The sequence below is a fragment of the Xiphophorus hellerii genome, chromosome 2 (assembly GCF_003331165.1).
Source record: "Xiphophorus hellerii strain 12219 chromosome 2, Xiphophorus_hellerii-4.1, whole genome shotgun sequence".
In the NCBI taxonomy this organism is placed as follows: domain Eukaryota; kingdom Metazoa; phylum Chordata; class Actinopteri; order Cyprinodontiformes; family Poeciliidae; genus Xiphophorus; species Xiphophorus hellerii.
This window is the reverse complement of record NC_045673.1, coordinates 11,941,323-11,964,752: the sequence shown is the minus strand read 5'-3', so window position 1 is coordinate 11,964,752 and position 23,430 is coordinate 11,941,323. Positions and strand designations below refer to the sequence as shown.

The window sequence follows — 23,430 nt, the reverse complement described above, 5'->3', positions numbered from 1 at the left end:
GCTATCTAGCCTGATCATTCACAGCAAGCTCTGGTATGGGGAGCTAGCTCAAACCTAGCAGAGAGCAAGAGGAGGAAGTTGTGATCAGCGTGTACACAAGGTTGATTGACAGTGCTAAGACCCTTCTCCTGGCTTTGATTGGCTGTCTGACCGGGAGAAGTGTATTTCTGCAGATGGCAGTAGGACTGTAGGGAGGATTATTTATCTCATGTTATTCTGTCATGATATCATAACAGTTTTAACAAATATGTAAAAAACATGTTGTTCATAAAGTTACATGGAACAAAATACATTCCAGCTCTGTAAGAAAACCTTTTAGAGGATGCAAAAGGACTTGAGACAAGAGAAGAGGTTCCCCTTTATGCACAATAACAATGGAGCCAGAGCTGACATAGAATGTTTATGAAAACCATGTCAGATTTTATGTTCAGAATGGCTCAGAATGGATTCTCTACTTTGGCCTAAATACAGTTGAGAGTCCAAGGCTAGATCTGGTTACTGGGGTTCACAGACCCTCTCCATCCAGTTTGACTGAGTTTCAGCTATTTTTCAAAGAAAGATGGGAAGACATTTTGGTCTCTGGAAGTGCAAACGCTTCCATTCATTATAAAGGTGGTTTGACAAATCCTTGACTCGTGGGGGATGAATACAAAAGCACACAACTGCTTTCTTTGATAAGCAAAAAATAATTAAAAGCTATGCATGTCCTTCTGCTTTAAAATGTATTCTACTTTGCATTGAAGATCTCTGAAAGTGATCAGCTCTAAAGGTGGATATTCCTCTCATCTGAGGAACACGGCTGTGGTCTTGAAATGTGCTTGACTTAGTTGGAGCATGGACAGCATGCATGCAGTTTTCCCACTTATTTTTCTACTGACCCCAAAGAGTGTAATAATGTGTTAAAACATTAATGGAGCTTTTGCTTCAAGCAAAAAAAAAAAAAAAAGAAAGAAAAAAGGAAAAAAAGAAAGAGAAAAAAAAAATGAATAAAAATTTCTGGTCTGCTAGATGTGCTTTGAGTAGGATGCAAGGACGCAGAGATGCTGTTGGATTCAGCACCTCACACACGCATGTAAGATATTCACCTGCGGGAGCATCTGTCTGACAACCCCCCACCCCCTTCCCTATTTTCGCACTACATCAGTCTTGGACCTTACTCACTAAGGCTTGAGTTGTTGTTCTGAGAAGTAAACATGTGCTATGGGACGTGAATGGCTAAGTTATCTTTTTATCCAATAAAAATGTCTTCTCACTGGATCGATTGTTGTTGCTAGGAGACTGAAGCATCCTTTGGCAAGGGGCTACATCTCTCCACGTCTGTTGTTTCCCTCCCGTCTCTCTTTCTCTCTCGTTTTTTTTTGCTCTCTCTCTATCTCTCACTCACTTTCTCTATATACCTCGTGCACGCGCGTCCTCTTACACGTGCGCTTGCACATACACGCGCACGTCCACGGAGCTGGCGCGCTGAGCAGTGGCGCCCATCCTCTCCCTCAGTGCGACTCCTCCGAGGGATCAGGAGTAGACTAAGTCAAACTTCCAGAGGCTTAAGATTTGTGCGCAACCCTCGAAAAGGCTTGAAGTCCTCAAGGTAGGTCCAAAAATTTTACACATTGCTCACTGGCGGGCTGTTGTGAAGCAGTATAAGATTACAGGTTAGGGGCGACAGAGTGCAGAGGAAAAAATTGACAGTCCGAGAGCGTTCAAGTGCGCGTCAGCCATCCGTTTGGTGGGGAGCAATTGCTTTGAACTTTGCGCAGGATTTGAACACCCAGTTGTTCTGCACGCACGTACTTCTTATGCTTTTCCTTTAATCAGATACAGATAGCGATCTATGGGTTGTGATAGAGAGGTGGCGGGGGAAAAAAAGCCTCGAAGCTAATATCTGCAGGAGATGGAGGATAAAGATAAAAGGGGGGCTGAACAAAGAGTATCTGCAGTTGCGTATTTTAGTTACACCTTGAAGTTTTTTTGGGTTCAGAGAAACAGCTCTAAGGCATGTCCCTCAGCTTAAGGCTGTCCCATGGGGAGACAGGGGAGGGGGAGTGCGCTTCTAAAAGCAGGCGTACAGGTGGATCAGAGAAGCGGATCAGCTAACTGTTTATCAGCAGCATTACTCTCCCAACAGCCGCCCCGCACCTTGCGCCAGAGAACAGGCGCATGGACCAGGGCTGCAAAATGTAGCTGTTCCTAATGTGATTTTGCTGACTTTAGACAAGGACTTCTTCATGCACGAGCAAATTCATGGTTTCCATATGCAAATATATTAATGTAACAAATACGTGAACTTAAAGGCTTGAAAACACATGTGGTCCACAGTGATTCATCCCAAACCAACCTTATAATTTGCCTGCAGTGGGGGTAATCCACTTTTATATGCTCAAATTTACCTAAAGTATGCAACTGTTCTGGGTGAGCCCATTTGTTTGCATTACACAATTGTCTTTAGATGTGTTCTACCTTGTTCCATCCATGTAGATGCTGATATTTTGATCAGCTTCAGCTTTTTCTGAGTGAAGCTGCCAGCTTAGGCTGAAATCACACCATTTTTGTTTTGCTTAAACATTTTTGCAGTAAGACTTGATCACTGGAGTGGCGCAAAATGTTGGAGAAAAAGGTGGTGATTGACGCTTCTTGACTATAACAAAAAAAGGTTGGAGTCAAAGCTGACTTTTTTTTTTCCTTTTTTGTGTTTATTTATCTTTAGCAAAGAGTGAAAAAAATACATTTAATTAAACTTAATTTCTGAAGCTCATTTCAATAAGTAAAACATATGTTAGTGTGTTTTGTAACATTATGAATGACATCTTTATATTTTCTATTTGTATTTTAAGGGTAGAATGAGCAAATTGTGCATGTGTTACATAGACATGTACACCTTGCTTATATTTAATTAAAACTTTCCTTAAAACAATTTAAAATACTTGTATTTTTAGTTTCCACTTATGCATTTAAATAGTTTATTGTCGTACCTCTGATTTTGTGCTTTGAGTCACACTAAAATACATTTCAGTGTGTGCAGGCAGATGTTAAATGAATGTCCTTACCTGGTTGTGTAACTTGTTGAATAACCCATTATTTTTTTCTGAGCTTAAAAAAATATGTTTTTTGTGTTTTTGTAAGGGTTGTGGTGGGATGTTTAACTGCACTGTGTGGTCAAACCTGGTGTAGCAGTCAGAGAGTTAAAGACATGAGTGGAAACCTGGTGGCCTTGTCAAAACTTGACGTCTTAGCTTGTTCAGTGATACATGTTGCTGTGTTGTTTGCATGTGTGCGCGCATGCTCGCATATAGGTGTGTGTATGTGAGTGTGTGTGAGCGGGAAAAAAATCTGTTTTCTATTGGTAGCTATACGTACTTGCTTTTGATATTATTCATCACTGCATGTGTGTAGGTGTGTGTATGTCTGTGATTACATGAGCAGAAATGCCCTTGTAGGTTTGACACGACTTCTTTCACCGGACTGCGTACAGCACAGTCCCCAGCATTTTACAGTATTAATACCATGCATGGAGTAGTACACGTTTTGTAACACTGTCATTTTTATTTTATAAGCTACTTTGTATAAGGAGGGTTTAGATATTATTTTGTAGGACATGCAGGATAAGTGAGGTAGCTTTACCTGAAAGGCTTTCTTCCATTACAGCTGGAATTGAAGCATATTAGTAATGTCTCTAATCTATTAAGTATAATTAAATATGTGTTCTGGCATTTGATTGTGTCATCTAAGTTTAAAATATTCTGGTAAAATGTCAAGATCTCCATTTTACTATACCTTGTGCATGTCTAAAAGTGGGCTTAAATCCTAACAAAATTGTGAGGAGCATGACTTCAGTGAGTTATTTTTTCTTGTACTTATTTGAGCTGCCTGAAATCATACTTCGGTCCAAAAATTTAAGTGTTTTTAATTTAACAAAAAGAAAAACAATATAGGTTTGTTTTTAAATTATGATATGTGAATCACATTCTTTATTTGGTCAAATAAAAAGTTGAAATAAGAAACTGAGTTAGTTTTTCTTGTATTTCTGTCACCAGAGTTGTGTCATCCACTGCAGACTCGAAAGTCACAAACTGTCATATATTTCTTTATATTAGGCTGTATGTCACTGAAAATCAAACCAAGTTTTTTCACTTTTTATTTAATAGCATATGTAATGAAAAGTGTTTTTTTATTGTTTCAGCAGAGGATAATTGATTCTGTGTGATTTCTAAAGCCTTTTGTTAAACCTGCCATGACAACTGTGACAGAGAAAGGACAACAAATCTGAAAGCACATATACAATCAATCAGCAGCTGTGCCATTGTATGTATCATTCAGTAACAATCTAATTTAAAGGTTAAGTGCCACTGAAAACAGCTGAAACTCTACAGGTGTATCAAAGAACTGTTTTAGAAGCATTTGATGCCACTGTCCATTTGACTAACTTTGAAAAAGCTGATATTTTTTAAGTATACATAAAGACCTGAATTGTCTAGAAATGTTTATGGAAACATATATGTCTTTTTCATTTCTTGTTCTTTTTTTTTTCAAAGATGGAAACATGGGATCACACACCAGCTTAGTCAAAAGGACTCAAACACACTAAGAAAACAGGTAGGTGACTATGTTTCACCTTTTCTAAAAACATGAAATGAACCAAAGGAAGGATTTCCTGTTCCTTTTATCATTCTAAACAAACTTCTTTAACACTTTTAGGGGAACCAATGTTTGAAAAGGATTGCTGTTTTGATTGTAGTTCTGATATTGACTGACTCCTTAGAATAGATATAGCTGCACTTACTTTTGAGAATACTAAGCCGTAAAAGTGTAATCTTCATTTTTACTTACCAGAGAGAAACATTAACATTTAAAATTTAATGTTAATTGTTCTGTAGCCTTAGTTTAAGTTCGTGCCTAAAAGGCAGTTGTACTCCGGGTCTCATTCCATGTCTTATTTTTTCCTTGCCAAAGCCCTTTTGCAGTTTTTTGACATTATGGGATTCTTCCAAAACTTGCAAGATTATGAGATTTGCAAAACTACTTCTGAATTATTGCTCAAAGATGTTTGCAACATAAATTTTATCAAGCCAATTTTGACTTATTCATATCCTTGTATCACCAGGGAGCCTATTCAAGCTATATCATAATTGCGAGATAGGTATCTCATAATGATAGATATTAGCTCATTATTACGAGATTGTGGAGGCCTGTGCCGTAGGAGGCCTCAGAGAATGCTTTATGCAGACATTAGTCAGAGAAGAAGCTAAGAGGCCCCTGGTAACCCAAGAGTTGCCAGGGGCACAGTTGAGAGTGACGAATTTGTTGAAAAGACATTTATGTTTTAGTCAAAGACCCAATTGCAGTTTAGTTGTGATGTCACAAATCTGATTTGCTTTCGAATGCAGCAAAAACAAAAGAAAAGAAAAAGAAATCATTTTCTTAAAAGACAAATTGTGATTGTAGTTTCATAGGACATACATGAGAAAATAAAGTTAAAGAAAAATCAGACATTAAATTTACCTTATTGGCCTACACTCAAAATGTAATGTGTGCAGAAATTAAACTGTGCAGATTATCCTTAAACACACTATCTCCTCCTCAAAACAGAGTGGTGGCAGGACCATCCTGTGGGGATGCTGTTGTTGGGCTGAAACAGGGAAGCTGGTCAGTGCTGGTAAAAAGATGAACGGAGGAAGCTACATGGAAACCCTAATTGAAAACCTGGTAAAGGCTGCAAAAGTCTTGAGACTGTGGCAAAGGTTAATCTTTAAATAGGACAATATTACCCTAAAAACACAGCCACACCTATAATATAATGACTTGATCAAAGCATGTCTGTTTGTTATGGGGATTGGGCTACGGTTCAAACTTTTAAACTGTATCAGTTTAAAAGTTTGAATGATTTTCAAAAATGTGATATGATGTGATATACAGTACAGACCAAAAGTTTGGACACACTTTCTCATTGAATTCAATGAGAAAATGTGTCCAAACTTTTGGTCTGAACTGAGTACAGACCAAAAGTTTGGACACATAGTTGTGTCCAAACTTTTGGTCTGTACTGTACGTATATATGATTTGACTATTTTATAAATTGGAAAGGGACAAAATTTCAGTCTTGAGGTGGACGTATTTCAGACAATTAGGAGGAGTTCAACATCACTGAACGCTGACTCTAAAAAGTAACTTCTTTTTACCAGAAACTTAGAAAATACATAAAAACAAGACACTGATTACTGGAGTCAAAAAATGCAGCAAAAAAAAAATACACATTTTTATTCATATATATTTTAAAACACTCAACTGAAGATTTTCTTTTTGTTTAATCTTTTCCAACATTTTTCCATCTGCAGTAAATGTATTGACCTCAAAGAGGCAAAATACAACTGTACACCATACATTTTTACATTTTATTTCAAAATATTTGAAAAACATCTGAACTTTTCTATCTACTTTACCTTAATAACATACTTTGTAAAGGACTGTACACAAAATCCCAATGAATACATTGACTATTGTAATAGTAAGATTGAGAAAGTATGAATACCTTTGCAAAGCATGATAAGATAGACATGAATACTTATTCTTTAGTTGAAGGGAAAGGATATTTTATTCTGAAAAAAATGTGTCTTTGAAGGCTTTTCCTTTAAAGGCCAGTTGAAGTTCTTTGTTTGCCAAGTTTTTATTAAAACACTGTTGCTGCACTCTACATGTTCCTTACACTGTTCTGCTCCAGTGAGGAAACAAGGAGGTGTCTGGAAATGACTGCTGTTTCCCACAGCTCGCCTCTCATCATCCACTACAGTCACAACATACACTGAGCTGTGCACGCCAACCCACACAGAACATTCACACATCCTGGTTGGCGTGCACACACAAGCACACACACATACACACACAGCATAAGCATCACAATGTCTCTTCAGTGACACACTCCTGTTTCCTACAAGTACAGACACTCACACATTCATACGTCCGCTCAGGGGATGAGGCAGTGAAAGGGCAGTGGGATGTACAGCTGTGATGGTGTGTGTCTACGACAGATCAGACTCTTTAATAAATGATGATCTGGAGGAGGAAAAATGTGTGAGTGTGTGTAAGAATGTGTGTGATGGTGAGATGGATAGTGAAAGGTGCTTTTGTGGTCATGATTTGTTTATTATCAAGACAAAAGCTTTCACTAAAAGTCAATGGGTGCATCTTTTAGCAATTTTAATCCCAGTTCTTAATAATGTCTAATGGGACACCTATGAGACAACGATCCTACAATTGTCTAACCATCACCTAAAATTCACTTTATGGAATTTTAATTTTTTTATTGTTTTTTCTTTCCTTCATAGTGTGACAGTTTGCAGCAGAGAAGAGCTCATATTGTTTTAGTAAGCATAACACCAACAGTGTGGGTGTCCACATCTTTCTCAGCAATGTCAGAGGTTACGCAGTTGCACATTACATGTTTGATTGTTTTATTCATTGACTGAGTTGGTTTATTTATGTCATAACTGATGAAATTACCTCTAACACAAGTGATTACATTACACTCCATCAGCTCCAACTCTCTCCCCACTTTAGATTTGACAGAAATACAAACCACTGCAGCACACAAAGTATGTTCCTGTTCAACAAGTAGGAAATAATGGCTACACATAAATAAACTGAATTTTCCACTAAAGTTCTAAGACCTTTTCTGTCCATTAAATTTTTCTGTCTAACAGTTTTTCATCTAAACATAAACACAGTCTTTCCCATGTGAATGATAGATTAAAAGCAACAATTGCCCTTTTAGTCCTCCTTCCCTGTTGCATCTGGTACAGTAAGTACCCTGGATATTCACTGCTAATGAACAGGTCGAACCCTCTCCATCAGATCGCTCAGCTTTTCCTTGCTCACTGCTGTGTGGGCATCTGCTGCACACTCAGGAACTGCATGTGAGCTGTGAATGTCACTGGGAAGTAATCAATGTAGTTTACAGTATTTAGAAAAATGCTTAAACTGTAATTAGAACTTTTTAGCGGGGCTGGACAGTTTATACAGTTTTATTTTCAATATGAAGTTGTGTTTAACATGCTATACAACACTGTTATGCTGGTTGAAATAAATACAATGATTGTGGGTTTTAATGTGCAGGAATGCCAAAGGTTGTTGGAGGAAGAAATAGGCATATTGCATCACATAATCAAAATCATAATCAATATATTTAACAATATTATCCCCATTGTAAGATTTCCTAATATCATACTGCTTCCACTCTTGTCAAGTCATAAAGGAGAGGTGAATAATCACACTTCTTTGAAAACTGGGGTGAGTTTCAGTAGCCTCACTCAGATTAAAATACTGTCTAGCCTCTACAGTCAGGGCAATCACTTCAATAGAACCAATGTACAATATGAAGTAGACTAAAAGATCTCAAAAAGTGAAACATTGTCCCCTGAACAGTAAACACAGAAACAAAGTTATTGACATCTCTCAGTTGGGTCAAACAATCAATTTCTAACGTTCTGGATGATCAGTGAACAAATGCAGAAAACATGACACAATGGAAAAGCTTCCCAGGACTACCAAGCCTACCAAGAATAACTGCAAAAGTGCAGCGGTGACTCATCCTGCAGGCCATAAACAAACAACAAAATCTAAAGTACTCCAGGCCCTGATTTTAACTAAAAATTCGACTTTCCAGCAGAAAATCCTGAAACATGCAGCTGTCAACTAATCCTAAGTGCACATAGGTTGTGCAGCTGCATAATTAATAAAAGCAATAAAAGCCATAAAATTAATAAAAGCCGGCTTGTTAAAGGAGCGACCTAGTCAAAGTCTGGACCTTTTTTTCCAGTTGAGACACTGTTGCATGATTACTTTAGATAGCTTACTTCTCTTAAGAAATTAAGTCATCATTTAACTGTTGTGTCCAGCATTTCAAAGGCATTTTTTAAAAGTTTTGTACAGCCTTTCCTTACCTTTTTATTATTATTTGATATTTAGAACAAAATTCAAGCCATTTTAAAATGTCACAAAGGTTTTCAAATGTGAATGTGGTTAAAAAAAATCTATGTAAAAGCTTTTTTTTTTTTTTTTTTTTTTACAAAAAATATTTGTTTTATTTCTTTGCTTCTTGATTACTTCTTGGAATTTCTGCATTGAATTTTCAGCACACAATCTCTGACATCTTCACCAGAAAAAGATTTTTCTTAGAAGGAATAAAATATGTAATCCTGACTGTGGGATGACACTTTTAAAACTAGTTCTCTTGACTGGCTTGGAACCATTAAAATCTCTTCTTCTTTATAACCATTCAAGATTTTTTAGCAATATAACATTCTCTGTTGCAAAAGAAGACTTAGAACTGGTTGTTTCTCAGGATTTACCTAGAAGTAAAAATACATTAACAAGGTTTCCCAATAAGAGCTGGTACCAGCAGTTGCACTTTGTCAGCTGGAAGGCAGTTGGTCACGACCTTACTGTCGGGAGTGAAAATGATGCTGTGTTGGCTCCTTGTTTTTTCTAGATTAATTCCCGGCTCTTCACTTTATTCTGTCTCGGTTCGCCATGTTCTCCCAACAGCACATTTTCTTTTCAATTACAACCCTGATGAAAAAAGATTGCTAAAATCATTCAAAGAATTAGCTTATAAAACACAAAACATTTGGAGAGAAATAACCTGCTTTAATTTCTCCTTTAAAGATACTGTCATATGAATCTTAAGTTGTAGATGCAGTGTTTGCATAGTAGCTTACTCTGTAATTAAAGAAAGTCAGGTTTTCCTCAACTGAATTTAACTTTTATGAAAACATATGCTGTCCCAAAACAAAGAAAATGCATTTTGTTCACAAATATTTGTTCAGCTAAATTGGCAGACATATTGATCAAACAAAAATCATTTATCTAGAGAAAAGTATTAAAAAATGACTTATGCTTCAACGTTAAGAGTTAACAGTAAATAATGTACGGTTTTGTCTTCATTATTGTGTAAAGTGACTTGCATAAATGCAAAAATTACCAAATTAATAAAAAGAATAGATTTATAAAATGAATGAATGTTGTAACACATATTACGAAACATATTACATGATTTCTTTTCATCATAACTAAGAAATGTTTATATAAATGAACAACTATTAATAATTATATTTCCTAACAAATGAAAAGGCTTAGGTTCAATTTAAAACTACAAGCCATTGTGTTGTGGCTTAAATATGAGTGTTACAACTAAATAAGAATATGAAAAAGTGAGATCCAGGAATAATGTGAAGTGCAAAATGGAAAATACATTATTTAAATTCTAATAATTACAGAGCAATGACTGCAGTAATTGGTTTTTACACATCACTACCTAACCTGAATCAACCCAAAACAACCAACATTATTTCTGTCTAAGAGGCTTTTGTGTCCACACAAGCCGATTATATGCATTTGTGTAACTTCCTCAGATGACTGTGGTCACCGTTCTCCATTTTTCCCTCCTTTGTAAGTGCTCACCCCCGTATATCAACCTGAAAGATGACAGACCAGCGTGTGTGTGAACATAATTTAAGTAGTATGCAGTGAGACCTGTAGCATTTCAAGGTTGACTGATGTGTCGCGATAACTCCCAGGGTCATTACATGACAGTTAAGTTGATAGATTCCATCCACAGAGGGGTAATTCTCCATCTGACAGGCTTGCTGTCTTTTACGATGATGAAATGTGGTTCTGATGAATGCTTCCACACATTTCACCTGCCACTGGTCTGTTTTTAGGCTGAACAGACATTTCTATCCAAGTCATGTCAAATGAGTTGTGGATCATCAAAACTTAGGGAATACACAGTGTGAGGAAAATGAAGACAGAAACTGTTCTCACTCAGAGAATCGTCAAGACAATGCCTCGTTATGCCACTGTGGCTGTACTGTGCAGTAGCAAACATAGACGGGCTCTCAGATCACATTTGTGGTGCAGAAATTTTACTGACGTTTTAATGAAATATGGAAAGAGCAGCAAAATTAATGCAGGGCTCAAAGTTGTATACAATATAAAAAAAAATACCTGTATAATAAGTACAGGCCATGCTGTTTATTCCTAAGCTTTTCGTCTCCTATTTTCCACAGTATTTGTCACAATACTTGTTATTGTCACATTTTGTGGCTTTGCTGTGATGCACTGCATTTCAAACTAACTCTGTAAGTTTGTAGCTATCAAATTGTTCAAGAATGTACAGAATGCCCTGATTGGTTGAGGGTATTCTTTCTTTGGAGTAAATAATTGAGAGGAACATATTGCATAGAAACAGAAGAGAACTCCTATTTTTATTTGAAAATATACCGTTAGCAGAAAATTCCGATCTTACCAAAATTGCAACTCTTGAAGAAGCTTTTCAAAGAAACAAAAATTTTAGAAAACATTCTGTGGACTCACAAGAAAAAAGAAGGTGAATATGCCTCCTATTAAATCTGGCATAAAGCAAATTTCAGAAAAGAGCATCATAAAGAGTGTAAAACATGGTTGTGGTAGTGTTATGGTCTGGTGCTGCGTTGCTCCTTCAGAACTTGAACCACTTTCTGCAATCATATAACTGTGAAATCTGATCTCTAACAGAAAATTCTGAAAAAGAATGTCCAGCCATCATTTCATGACCTTAAGCTCAAACACACTTTTGATTCAAAGCCATAGGTTCACCCCTGAACAGCTCAAACAAATATGACAGTTTGGGAAAAAACAGAGTCCCCATCTACATCACTGAATCATCGAGGCGGCAGAGAATGCAGTGTTGTCCCAAGTTGACTGCATCATTTGCTGACCTGTTTGCCCACTAGTCAAATTGCTGTGGGTCCACCAGGGGGCCTGCCTTCACACATTTCAACACCAGTTGCTCAAAGGATTTCATGAGCACAGAAGTCAGAGCAACAATCCTGTAATCATTTAATCCTGTGATGGTGAGCTTTTTGAGGACTGGGAAAATGGTGGAATGCTTGAAGCAGGAGGGAACCTCACACAGCTCCAGAGACTTGTTGAGGATCTGAGTGAAGATGAGGCTGTCAAGCAGAAGAGGGACATACTATCAGGTCCTGGAGCATTCTTGGTCCTCTGTTGTTGAAAGAGCCTATTTATATCTTCCTCAATGATTTTTAGTGTAGGCAGGGCGTCAGAGTGGTGGGTGTTTGAGAGTTGTTAGGGTTGCAGATAATGCTTCTTTCTAAAACGGGATTACTGGTTTTAAAAACACCCGCGTATCCACAGGGGACCATTTTCAGAATTTTTTTTTTCATTCACACAGAAACACAGAGAACGGCCCACAACACTGTTTTTACTTCCCAAGACATGTAAGTGGCACCAAAGATTGAAAATGGGAAATGCGCATGAAGCATTCACACGAGGTACACGATAAGCATGACAAGAAAACAAGACTGGCAAATAATAAAGTAGGGTATTGAAGAACATTTTGCAGTAGTTTTGCAGCAGTTGCATCACAACTATGAATATGTAATCCACCATTGCTGTTGCTATGTATAACGCGTAGGACACATTTGGGGTAAGAGGTCAGGTTTGATGTCAAAATGTCACAAACACGTGAGGGCAAAATGTTCACTCTGGAACCCATTTTTTCTATATCTGTTTAAAGGCCATTTCCATGGCAACGCAGGACAAAAATGTTTAAGATAGATGTGGACTGTGTGGGAAATGGCTGTAGGATAATTGGTTGGAGGTGTGAATTGCTATTTTTTTTTAAACCATACATCACAGTGTGGGTTTATGGTCATCTGTAGCTAGTGATGTCATTCAAGCTTCTCCAAACTGCTGCTCTGTCGTTAGTTGAGAAGCTGTTTTTTAATCATGATCAGAAAATTACCCAGTTGATTTGTTCATTTCTACTTTTGAGTGAATATTACAGCAGTGTATAGGAGAATCACTAAATAAAACAGATTTTTTTTCCAAATACTGCAAACAATACTGCTCATCAAAAAGTAATTCTTTTCACAGGGCCATGAATGCAGCATGGATGAGTTACTCCACACTTGCTTCTTAAAAAAGTAATTAAGATATAAAAATAAGTTCTTATAAAGAAATAGATGCACAAAATCTGACTCCCTTCAAAGAGACATGAATCCCATCTCAAACTTGTGCAGAGCATGTATTTCTAACATAACATAACACCATATGTATTTATTAATGCATGTCTGGACATGCCAGCTCTTCTTCTCACCTTTTGTGAGGAGAAAAGGCTTAACCTAAATGCTGCCTCATGCTTCTTCACATCATATGCTGATTTTGCTGTTGTAAAATTACATGGAAAGTGTTTTAAGTCAAAACACCTTATTGAACATTGGTGAGAAGGTAAAGGTTGTGGGCATTTTGAAGTTGATTAATCATTTCTTGTGTTCCAAAGCATTTTGAATGAGTTTTTTGGGGTCAAAAGTGAAGCAAATAATTCACTCTGGATGGTCCCATGCAGTCTAAATTGTGTGTAGTGCTCTAAAATCCTTTAGTGAAGAACACTTCTGGAGCACAAACTGCACATGGGAGCACAGTTTAGCCTCAGTGGCCCTGAAGCACAACACTTCTTGCGGGGGTTGATTATAATTCCATTTTAAAAGCCCTTCTTTATCTGTCCCAGCATGTGGATTGCACACTCTGCGGTGCGGAATTATGACCATGCAAAGCAAAAATGAATGCAATTTAATATTATGAATTTCAGTGGTGTGCGAAACCAAAGAGAGTCGATTTTTATGTTTCTAACATGGCATGGCTTTTAACCTTTGGACGTAATTCTGCTCACGGAGTAGACTGATTAATCAATATAGGAAAGGCTGAGCTCGGAGTACCTGATTATTGACTTTGATTGGTAAATGAAAAGGGCTCTAACCCAAGTAAGCCAAGTACTAAAACATCCAGGGCACACACACACAGAGACCCTCCGCTCTTCACCCCCCCACACACATACAAATGCACACACATAATACATCTTTCTATCTTCACTAGGATTTTGCATTAACTTCCATTCATTTCAATATCCTAACAGCATTTCTTCTTCTAATGGGGGCTGAGTTTTGGGCCTCACAAGGAGCAGTGGCTCTTCACAACATAGCATTTATTTGCAAAATGGACCTTACAAATTGCTGAAACACACACACAAAGCTACTTTCCAAAGCAAGTTGCTCTTTTTTTCTTACCGATGTGTGCTGATACAAAAAGGGAAGAAAGGGTGTGCATTGTTTCTTGCTGCCCACTTGTTTTTTTGTAGTTTGTTGTATCCTTCTGTCCTATTTATGGATCATCAGGCTTTTCCCCCTTAAAATGTACTTTGTGAATAATTAATGGTCACAGCCCATTGCACCGTTTAGACTGAGTGAAGTGTAGGACACCATGTAATTGTTTAGCGAGGGCTAAGTAAAGGTAGTCCTCTTTTCAGACATTTATCAAGAGGTAAAAATTTGCTTATTTTCCTTTCCTTGTATTTAACAGACAAAATGACAGAAATAAATATGTAAAGATCTAAAATGTAAGTGTTTCACTTTACGAAAACATTTCTTTTTATATTCAGTCCTTTAACGCAGTTGCACATACTGTATCTTCCCTTACTGTGATGTTTACGTTACTGTTGCATCTGTGAGTTCTGTTGGATTCACAGTAGGCCAATAAACAAGCATACACACGCACATACGCGGTGGAAACAGACCAAATACACAAACACACATGAGTTGCGGGACTATCTCTCCTCTCAGTACCGCGGTCCATCGACCCTGTATAGCTGCTCTCAGCTGGATACATGTCATCCACAGCAGCCGTGCCTGTTAGGGGAGACTGAGGGCTGTGGAGGCTGCAAGGGAGGTGGAAATAAATAGAATGAGTAAAAAAAGAAGAAAGGACAGAAGAAAAAGAAAAAAGGGGATTCAGGGAGGAAACAAATGTGAGAACCCGAAGACGAGTGCCGTGCCCTGTATGTAGCTGACTCACTGACTTAGGGAGGTCAGAAGGGAAATGGGGTTTTCTGTCAGATCTTACTCTGCATAATAACTCCCTGGCAGAAGGGTCAGTAGTACATCCTGCACTTTCCTTGTTTTTTATTTTATTTTCAGTCATCCTTGCAGATCTGTTGCTAACCCACCATGTGTGTCCTACACATCTCTTTAAGGGGTCTAAGGTGATGCCATGTGCCAGCTGCAATCTTCTTCTAATCTTCTCAAATCTGGTAAGGCAACTGATCACTCACTAGAAGCAGAAGTCTATGTTTTATGTTCCAAAACATAGCCCTCCTGTAAAATACAAAAAAGCTCGATTAAAAAACTAGCTGAGGCATTTATCAGTCGATATCAATTTCCAGCTTACATTGACATCTGATCTTGCTTTTTTTCCTCAAGACTGTAACTCATAAAAAAGAAACAAGCTTGCTTCAGACTACCTGACAGAGGAAGTAGTTTTGAATCAATTAAGGAACTTTCCCAATTTATGCACCAGAGCATGTCCTGAACTTTTAGATTATCTTTAATTAAACTCAAGGAGTGTATCAAAGTACACTTTGTTTATTGATGTGTCTGTTGAACTAGAATGGTGGGTGTCCTCAGTTTTAATGCATCTAATGGATAGAAAAAAAAAGAGATTATTCTGTATTTGACCTGCCACTCACCAGTCAGAGCTGTTTATGGAAAAACTGTCCTATTGTAATCTCTGGTGCATCCCCAATTAAAACTTGCAGGAAAGGGAAAAAGTTAAGATGTTTCAAATGTTATTTTCTGTGATTTGCAATTTATATAAACTACAATGGTACCAAGACAACTAGGCATGTGCTGATACCCAATGTAGAAACATTGTGTAAAAATTCATAGTATCACAGTATTTGCACGCTCGCTATGAGGGATTGCTGAAAAGGCAACAACAAAATGCAAGTGATTGTCCATTGTTGTTACTTGCTCGTTCAGGAGGAGAGAAGGCTGCAAGTTAATGACTCGTTGCAAAGCACGGGGCCAACTTTGGTAGAAAACTTTTTAAACCAATTTAAATAATAAACTGAACTTCACTGAACTGCTTGCAAAGCATTAGTTGGAATTTAATTTTGTTGAATGTAATTGACTTTTTGTAAAGTGAATGGAATGTAGAGGCTACATAGTCTCATAATTTTTAATGTATTTGTTAATAATATATTTTAGTGATTCAGAAAATCTGTCAAAAAGCAGTAGAGAAGGCTACAAATCAATATTTAAATGTTATGATAGTTTCAGATAGCCTTTGGTGTGTGAACTTAATTCTACACGGCATCCATAAAACAAAATTACTTATCAAACAAAAAATGATTTAGAAATGGTGCTCCATTCAGAGTAGCTTAGGAAGGAGAAAGTCTGATTGGAAAATGATCCTTTCCAATCAGAAATTATAATTTGATTGATTGACTTTGATTGATCAGATCAAATTGATTATTTGATCTGATCACTCAAATGTTAAAGTGACAGATCAGTAATTTTTATAGATTTACTGGCTTAATAAAGACAAAGAAGTATTTGCAGTTGAATAAAGGTGTTCACACACACCAAAGCTGCTGTGATTCATATTCAGCAGTACTGTAGAGAGCAGTGAAACACTTTTTGGTCTCTGAAATGGATTTCTGTTCATTTGATTTCATACAATGTTGTTTCTCTCAATACACTTGATTTTGTACCTTTAATAAGGTAATAAAGAAGCAAATATTCAATTTCCTTGAGAATCTTAGGGGCAATGATAGACATAATGTTACATATTGTTTGACAATCTTTTTAGGACATTACTTGTAGAATATGCGATTTGGAATAATAACCATACTGTCAGTAAGGCATTAGAGGAAACAGTTAATACAGATCCACCTTCACAAACAATCATGGAGAACATAATTTTTTTATAAGTAAATATTTTCTCAAACCCTTGACTGCACGTTTTGACTTGTTTTTCTCTCATAATATATTTGGCCTCCCATGTTTAATTGTACCTATTGTGAAACAAAAAGGCCATTAAAGCCAAAAGTCATTTCTTACTAGTTTTTTTTTTTTTTTTTTTTTTTTAAGGGAAAGTATGACTGGTACTCTTGAGTGTGTTAGTAGAGTGTGCTAATGTTAATTAATTAACTACATAATGGTTGCTTGAGTTTCGAAAGTCATCTAATCAATATAATTAAAATAATTATCACTTTCAAAATGATCCCAAAATGACCCCAAATTGTCTACTAGAAACATTATACTTTTCTCGAAAGAAGTATAATGTTCTTGTTTAATGAAATCCCAGTAATCATCCTGTAACACGCTTTCTGTTCTGTATCTTATTGTAGACAGATCCCTCATATTTAGATAAAAAAAACTCTGAAGGTCATGTCAAAACTGCAAAAGCTGCCATCTTCAGAAACTGTGATATTTGCATCTTTTTTATTTTTTTGCTGCTATTTAAGTTAGACATTTCTTCCTCATAGTGAAATGTAATAGCGAAAGCCACAAGAGCTGACTCATGTCCAAAATTTGGTCATTCCAGCATATTGTTTAAAAGTTTCTTTATCATTTTTATCTTTCAGATTAACTTTGTTATGTACAGACAAAATGTCTCTGCATCAATTCATCAGTCTGTTGCACTATAGACTTCTTCATAGTGGTACATTTTCCAGTGTTTTGTCAAAATCTTTAGTGCCGGGTAAATGACCTAAATGCAGGACTGTAGGAAGTCAGGTGCATCATCCCTTGAACTGAATTTTACAGGAAAACATCTAAAGTATTCAGGGACTCGGGGGAATAATTACAACTGGCTACAAGGGGGTTGATTGGAAGCAGAAACTCACCCTGTGTTTGAATTGTAGTGATCCTCTGTTCCCATTTGTGGCACCATGTGCAGATTTCCGCTCCTCACTTTGAATCAACGATTTACATGACTATGTAAAAAGAAATAGTGAACCATTTACAGGGGAAATATATTATAGTCATATAATGAATGAATGTTGCCTTGCAATAATGTTTTAGTGTTGGAAAATTTGTGTTTTATAAATAAATATTTTAGATTATCGGATTAAACAAGAGGTGGGAAATGATGGGCAGCAGAGCTGTTGAAACTCAGCCTTAATTGAGTAATAAGCTGTGCTCAGCAGCATCAGATTTTGTTGGCCGTATTGTTGTCAGATAGCATCTTTCATGATAAAATCCATTCAGTCCTCACACTCTAATTATGCGGGGGAGCGTGGGAGTAATAAATATTACACACACACACAGAGAGAGATACATACACACATGAACTGTAAAACATAAAACTTCATGGGCAAGGAGAGAAATTTTCAGAGGGAGATCAGATTAGCGGAGCTTCTCTGATCTGTGGCATGAGAATACTGGGCTCATGTATCAACCAGCCATCTAAGCTGGCGTATCCTGTCACAACCAGAGGCACACACACAACTAAAATATGCAATCACATACACACATGTACTCTGTACAAAAAAGTTTTTGTGAGTGATGCAATAAGGCAGGAGGTAGGGAGGACCTCTAAGCAATTTGATATCCCTACATGGCTGAGTTTTTGCTGTGAGCCACGAATGTCTTTGAGCCGTTGTTAACAATGTCCTCAAACCCCACCATAGGTCTGATGCTTCATTGTACTAATAGCAATTTATTGTGAAGTCTATTTATTAAAAGGGATTTTTTTTTACCTTCTTTCCCTGCTCTCCCTTTTACCTTCAAGGAGACTTGATGCCCAGATGGTTTGCCCCTTCGTGTGTGGTCCAGTTCAACACTTCCTGACCATTCCATGGGCCACAAGACGACGCCAACATCCACGGCCGCAGCTTGACTCAAACCCTCTGCGTTTTCTGCTCCTCCTTTTTTGCCCCTCACCCCTAACATCAATCTCTGCCCTCTTGCTCTCCTCCGCTTCAACTTCTTCTTCTGCTCTGACCTCACATTTTGACAATCCAAGTCCTCCCTGAGCCCAACATGGTGTCCCACCTTCCCTCTTTAGTTTTTGTCATGATGTGTCAAGGCGCCCTGCTGGCAGACCCACCTCAGTCCCGCCGTGAGATCCGCATTGAGGGTGACTTGGTGCTCGGCGGCCTGTTTCCAGTGCACGAGAAAGGGGCTGGGATGGAAGAGTGTGGGCGTGTGAATGAAGACAGAGGGATCCAGAGGCTGGAGGCCATGCTGTTCGCCATAGACAGAATCAACATGGACAGCGCTGTGCTGCCGGGCGTCTCCCTTGGGGTGCACATTCTTGACACCTGCTCAAGAGATACGTATGCGCTAGAGCAGGTGGGTGAGCTCAATTGCTTTTCAAAAAAAATCAGTATATGTGTAAATTTTGGATGTTTCTGGGTATGGTTTGAACACACGTTCTGCCTCTATGCTGGTAAATAGTCAGCACACGTCCTGTGTGTAGACTGTGGAGTTTTCATTTGCATCAGTTGACATCTACAGCTGAAAATGATCAAAAAACAAGATCTGCACAACAGTGCAACAAATCCATTTTGAACTGAGAAAAACAGGTCTAATTAGAACTACTGTACATATTCAAGTGTTCTATGACTCGCTTATTTGAAATTTCATCAGAAATGGGCCAAAGATCTTGTCTCTGAAGATAAACGTTAATGCTTGAAAGAGGCAGACTGAAACTATTTTCCATTAGGAAAATGAACCAAATTACAAGAAAGATTACTGCACTTTGCCTCCAGGAATTGTTATCTTTTAATAAAAAGACCATATATTATCTCGCCACGTTCTCATGCATCTATTTAACAAGCTTCAGGATACATCATAATGTGCTGGTCCACAAAATGCCAATAAAATATATTGAAGTCTGTGGTTGTAATATGATAAAATGTGAAAAAGTTCAAGGGGTTCTTCTGCCAGGTACTTGTTCTTGTTACTGTTATTCCAGAAGGATCTCATTTGAATCACGGACCTCTGTACTGAGGAAAACATTGAAAGCCCTGAACATATATTGATAATTGCGTGCTCAAAGAGATAGAAACCCATTTTTGAATGATTTCCAGGCTCTGGAGTTTGTGAGAGCCTCCCTCACTAAGGTGGATGACACAGAGTTCATCTGTCCTGATGGGTCTTACGCTCTGCAGGACGACAGCCCTCTTGCCATCGCAGGGGTCATCGGAGGATCCTATAGCAGTGTTTCCATACAGGTAAAACTAAGCATTTACTCATATTAACAACATATTAAACACTTCGCCCCACGTTACATCTTTGTGAGCACCTTCCTGATTTTTTTCGCATACCGCCTTAAGGGTTTGGAAGCTGACATATTCCGGCTCCCATGGTCTGATTGTGTGTTAGTTAGCATGCACATGCATATTTCTTTGAATCAAGTTCAGTCAGCATGTTCGTCTGTGTTTCCCTAACTCCTGTTGCTCTTGTCACAGAGCTGGGTGATTTACATAGTTTAGCATAAAACCTTTTTCTCTCTTACTCCTCTGTGACTGCACAAAAGCCTCCTCCTATCAGTTCTGAAATCCCTAATCTGAGCAACTGTCTTTCAGTCTCCTCACCCTTTTCTTTTTCCATCCCCCTCTCTCTCTCCTGTATTATGCATTTGTCTTTTCATGTACTTCAAATCTTTGCTTTGTTCTGTTTCATTGTGGGTTGTCTTTATGTGCATCCACAGGCATTCCCCTTGGCTATTAGGGAAAAGATCAGTTTATGGTAACCTCAGCCCCCTTCTCCTCCTCCATTCTGGGGCAGTCATTGTCAACATTTTCGCTCTGCCTCTTGTCCTTCCTTAAGCATTATTATACCTTGTTTCCTTTCACCTTATTCTTGTTGCCCCCTTTTTTTTGCTTTTTCCATTTTTGACGTCTGTTTTTAGGTGTGAGTGTGATTCACAGGACCTTAACGCTGCCCTACTTTCTGATCTCCGTCCTTTAAAGATTAGCTAGCTACGCCTCTCTACTTGGCCAGTGTGTCTCTTGCTTCTTAATGAAGTCATATGGAATTATTTTATGTTGAACCATGCAGTTCAATGCCTGGAAGGTATTTACCTTCATTTATGTCTGTGGATGCATCTTAGTTTGTGTTCTTATGTTCGTGTGCCTGTGCTGGAGACTGAGCCACATCCAAGTATTACTCATTTTATATTTCCCTAAATATATTTATAAACAGTCACATCATGCATATTTTTACTTGCAGAAATAATTATGCCTCCTTAGCCTAAAGTTACCCCATTTGTAGCATAAAGATATAATTCTTTTAAGTTCAAATTTAGAACAAGGGTTGACAGGTATTGCTCAATGCTACATCTTCTGAAATCATGAGTAAGTGTACCTACAGTATGTGTTTTGATGCTTTATCACTCCACTTCTCTGTTTTTCCTCTTTCCATTTTTCTCACATTCAACCTACTTTCCACATTATTACTATCTTCCCTCCCTGCTTGCTCACAAGAATAAAGCAAAGTGAACTCGCCAGAACTCGTCCGCTCAGATAAACCGTGTTGGTAGATGTTGTCGCTGTCTGGTGGCATCTGACAGAGCAATCCAGTTACACTTCTAAGTGTGACCTTTAGTGGCAATTAAGTCAACACCGTTCATTGCTGTTAAACTCATAAAACCTTCCTAGATGGCTAAAAGCAGACATCAGTGTGACTGTGGCAGTGTGTCTAAGAGTGTTTGCGTGGATTTCAACCTGTGTGCCGTCTACTGAGCTGTGTTATTAGTCTAATAGGATTTTGACATGTTGTCAAAACAGCTCATCAACTGCACCATGAATGAGATACAGAAAAACCTAGAGCAATGCACTCTCCAAGGATTAAACTGAAGAAAGCGCAACATTTCTGTGTAGTTTGTTGATTTGTGCATTCAGGTTGATGATGTATATTTATGAGTCTGTCAGCATGAGCGTGCGTAGCAGCTGTGTTTGCATTGTTTGCGCTTGATCATGTGCTGGGATTTATGGAGAGAGCATGACTAGATTCCAATCATCATGAAAGGCAAATGTTATGGAAACCATAAACCTTTTAATGATCTCTGTGTCTGTTTTATGGATGCTGTACAGCATGGGTGCCAGTATCCTGCAACTTTTAGATGCATCTCTTTTCTAACATACCTTAGTCAAATGAATTAATTCCCTCATCAGCATGCCATTCAGCTCTGCAGAGGCCTGGTAATGAACTATCGATTTGATTCAGGTGTGTTTGAGAAGGGACGCATCTAAAAGTTGCACAATGGAAGGTCTCAAGGACTAGAGTTGGGCATCCCTGCTATACAGTTATGTTTAACTTTCTGCATATGACGGGTGTTTGGTGAATGGAATAAAATTTTATTTAATTTTGAAATTGCAAACAATATTCAGTGGGTAACCCAAGTAACAACATAAAAAAGAGAAAATAAAAGATAGAATAAAATAAAAACATGTAGCAAAATAGCACAAAAATATAGTTCCAACTTCAGTTATTTAATTTACAGATCAGGAGAGAATTAGGATTAAATGTACTCTTATTCTCACCCCTTGGCCACAGGACATCAGTTATACTATTGATTAAAGATGAATTTTGACTAATTCCAAAATGTGAATAACACAGAAGGATCAACTAAGTGACAGAAACATTTACTGAATATCTAACATCATCCTCTTCTTAAAGGAAAACCTGACCTTCGACTTGAAGGTCTGGATTTCCACAGTTTTGACTCCACACGTAGAAATCAAAAACATTTTGAGTAATGCACACAAGAAGAGTTTTGAAGCTGAAAACACCTCTTCAATTAGGATTCTGCTCCTCTACCAAAAATATGCTTTGAATATTTCACAGCAATTGATTATTTTTTGCTCTGGGCAAAACTCGTGCTGTTTAGAAGTTTCACTATATCAGCAAATTTCAATATTACAATATTTACCGCAATGCTTGTTTATGCTTAAAGCTGCTGTCACACTATTACCTATCTTGCCATGTATGCTGGCATATTTAAAAACTGTATTAGTATGTATAAACATGAGGAAATGAAGGTGATTTTATAGAACAGCAAGTCCTGTTGCCGCTTTGAAGTGTGTATTTCTCTTGTGTAAATTCTCCCGTCATTGGCGTGTTATCATGAGCCTGTACTGTATACGAATGAAAAGGCTCATGACTCAGGGCAGCACAATTTGGTGGATGGGACAAGAAGGGGATAAAAGACTTATCCATCAAGAGGGGATATTCATTATTTTATCAAATAATTATTTTTCATTTTGTATTTTATTTAGTCTACTACAAATCTGGATAAAAAAAAATATTTTTTTTTGTTCTTACTAGATCAATATATGATATTTTAGGCCATCTAAGAACGAAATTTCAGTACTTCATGCATGTCCCCAAAATATTAGATAGATTATTCTGAAAGTAGGTCAAGCCATCACTTTTATGTGCTGTTTCAAATGTTCTGCATGACATGGTGAGTAAATCTTCATCAGCAGAGAGAGAATCTTCATTATGTAGCGTGAGATTAATATAAGTAATGTCATTACTAGGCCATTGCGGCAGTATTCGAGCAGAAGTTGTCTATATGCTAGAGTGATGC

General features: G+C 37.6%; 1 protein-coding gene across 1 annotated transcript in view; it reads left to right on the top strand.

Moving 5' to 3' along the window:
• Positions 1-1,432: 1,432 nt before the first annotated feature.
• grm3 (glutamate receptor, metabotropic 3) overlaps positions 1,433-23,430 on the top strand; it is a 39,776-nt gene continuing 17,778 nt past the window's right edge. Inside the window, 5 exon segments of the mRNA XM_032583973.1 lie at positions 1,433-1,588; positions 4,530-4,590; positions 15,080-15,136; positions 18,622-19,184; positions 19,925-20,068. Coding sequence (XP_032439864.1) covers positions 18,873-19,184; positions 19,925-20,068 — 456 coding nt within the window. The 5' untranslated portion in view covers positions 1,433-1,588; positions 4,530-4,590; positions 15,080-15,136; positions 18,622-18,872.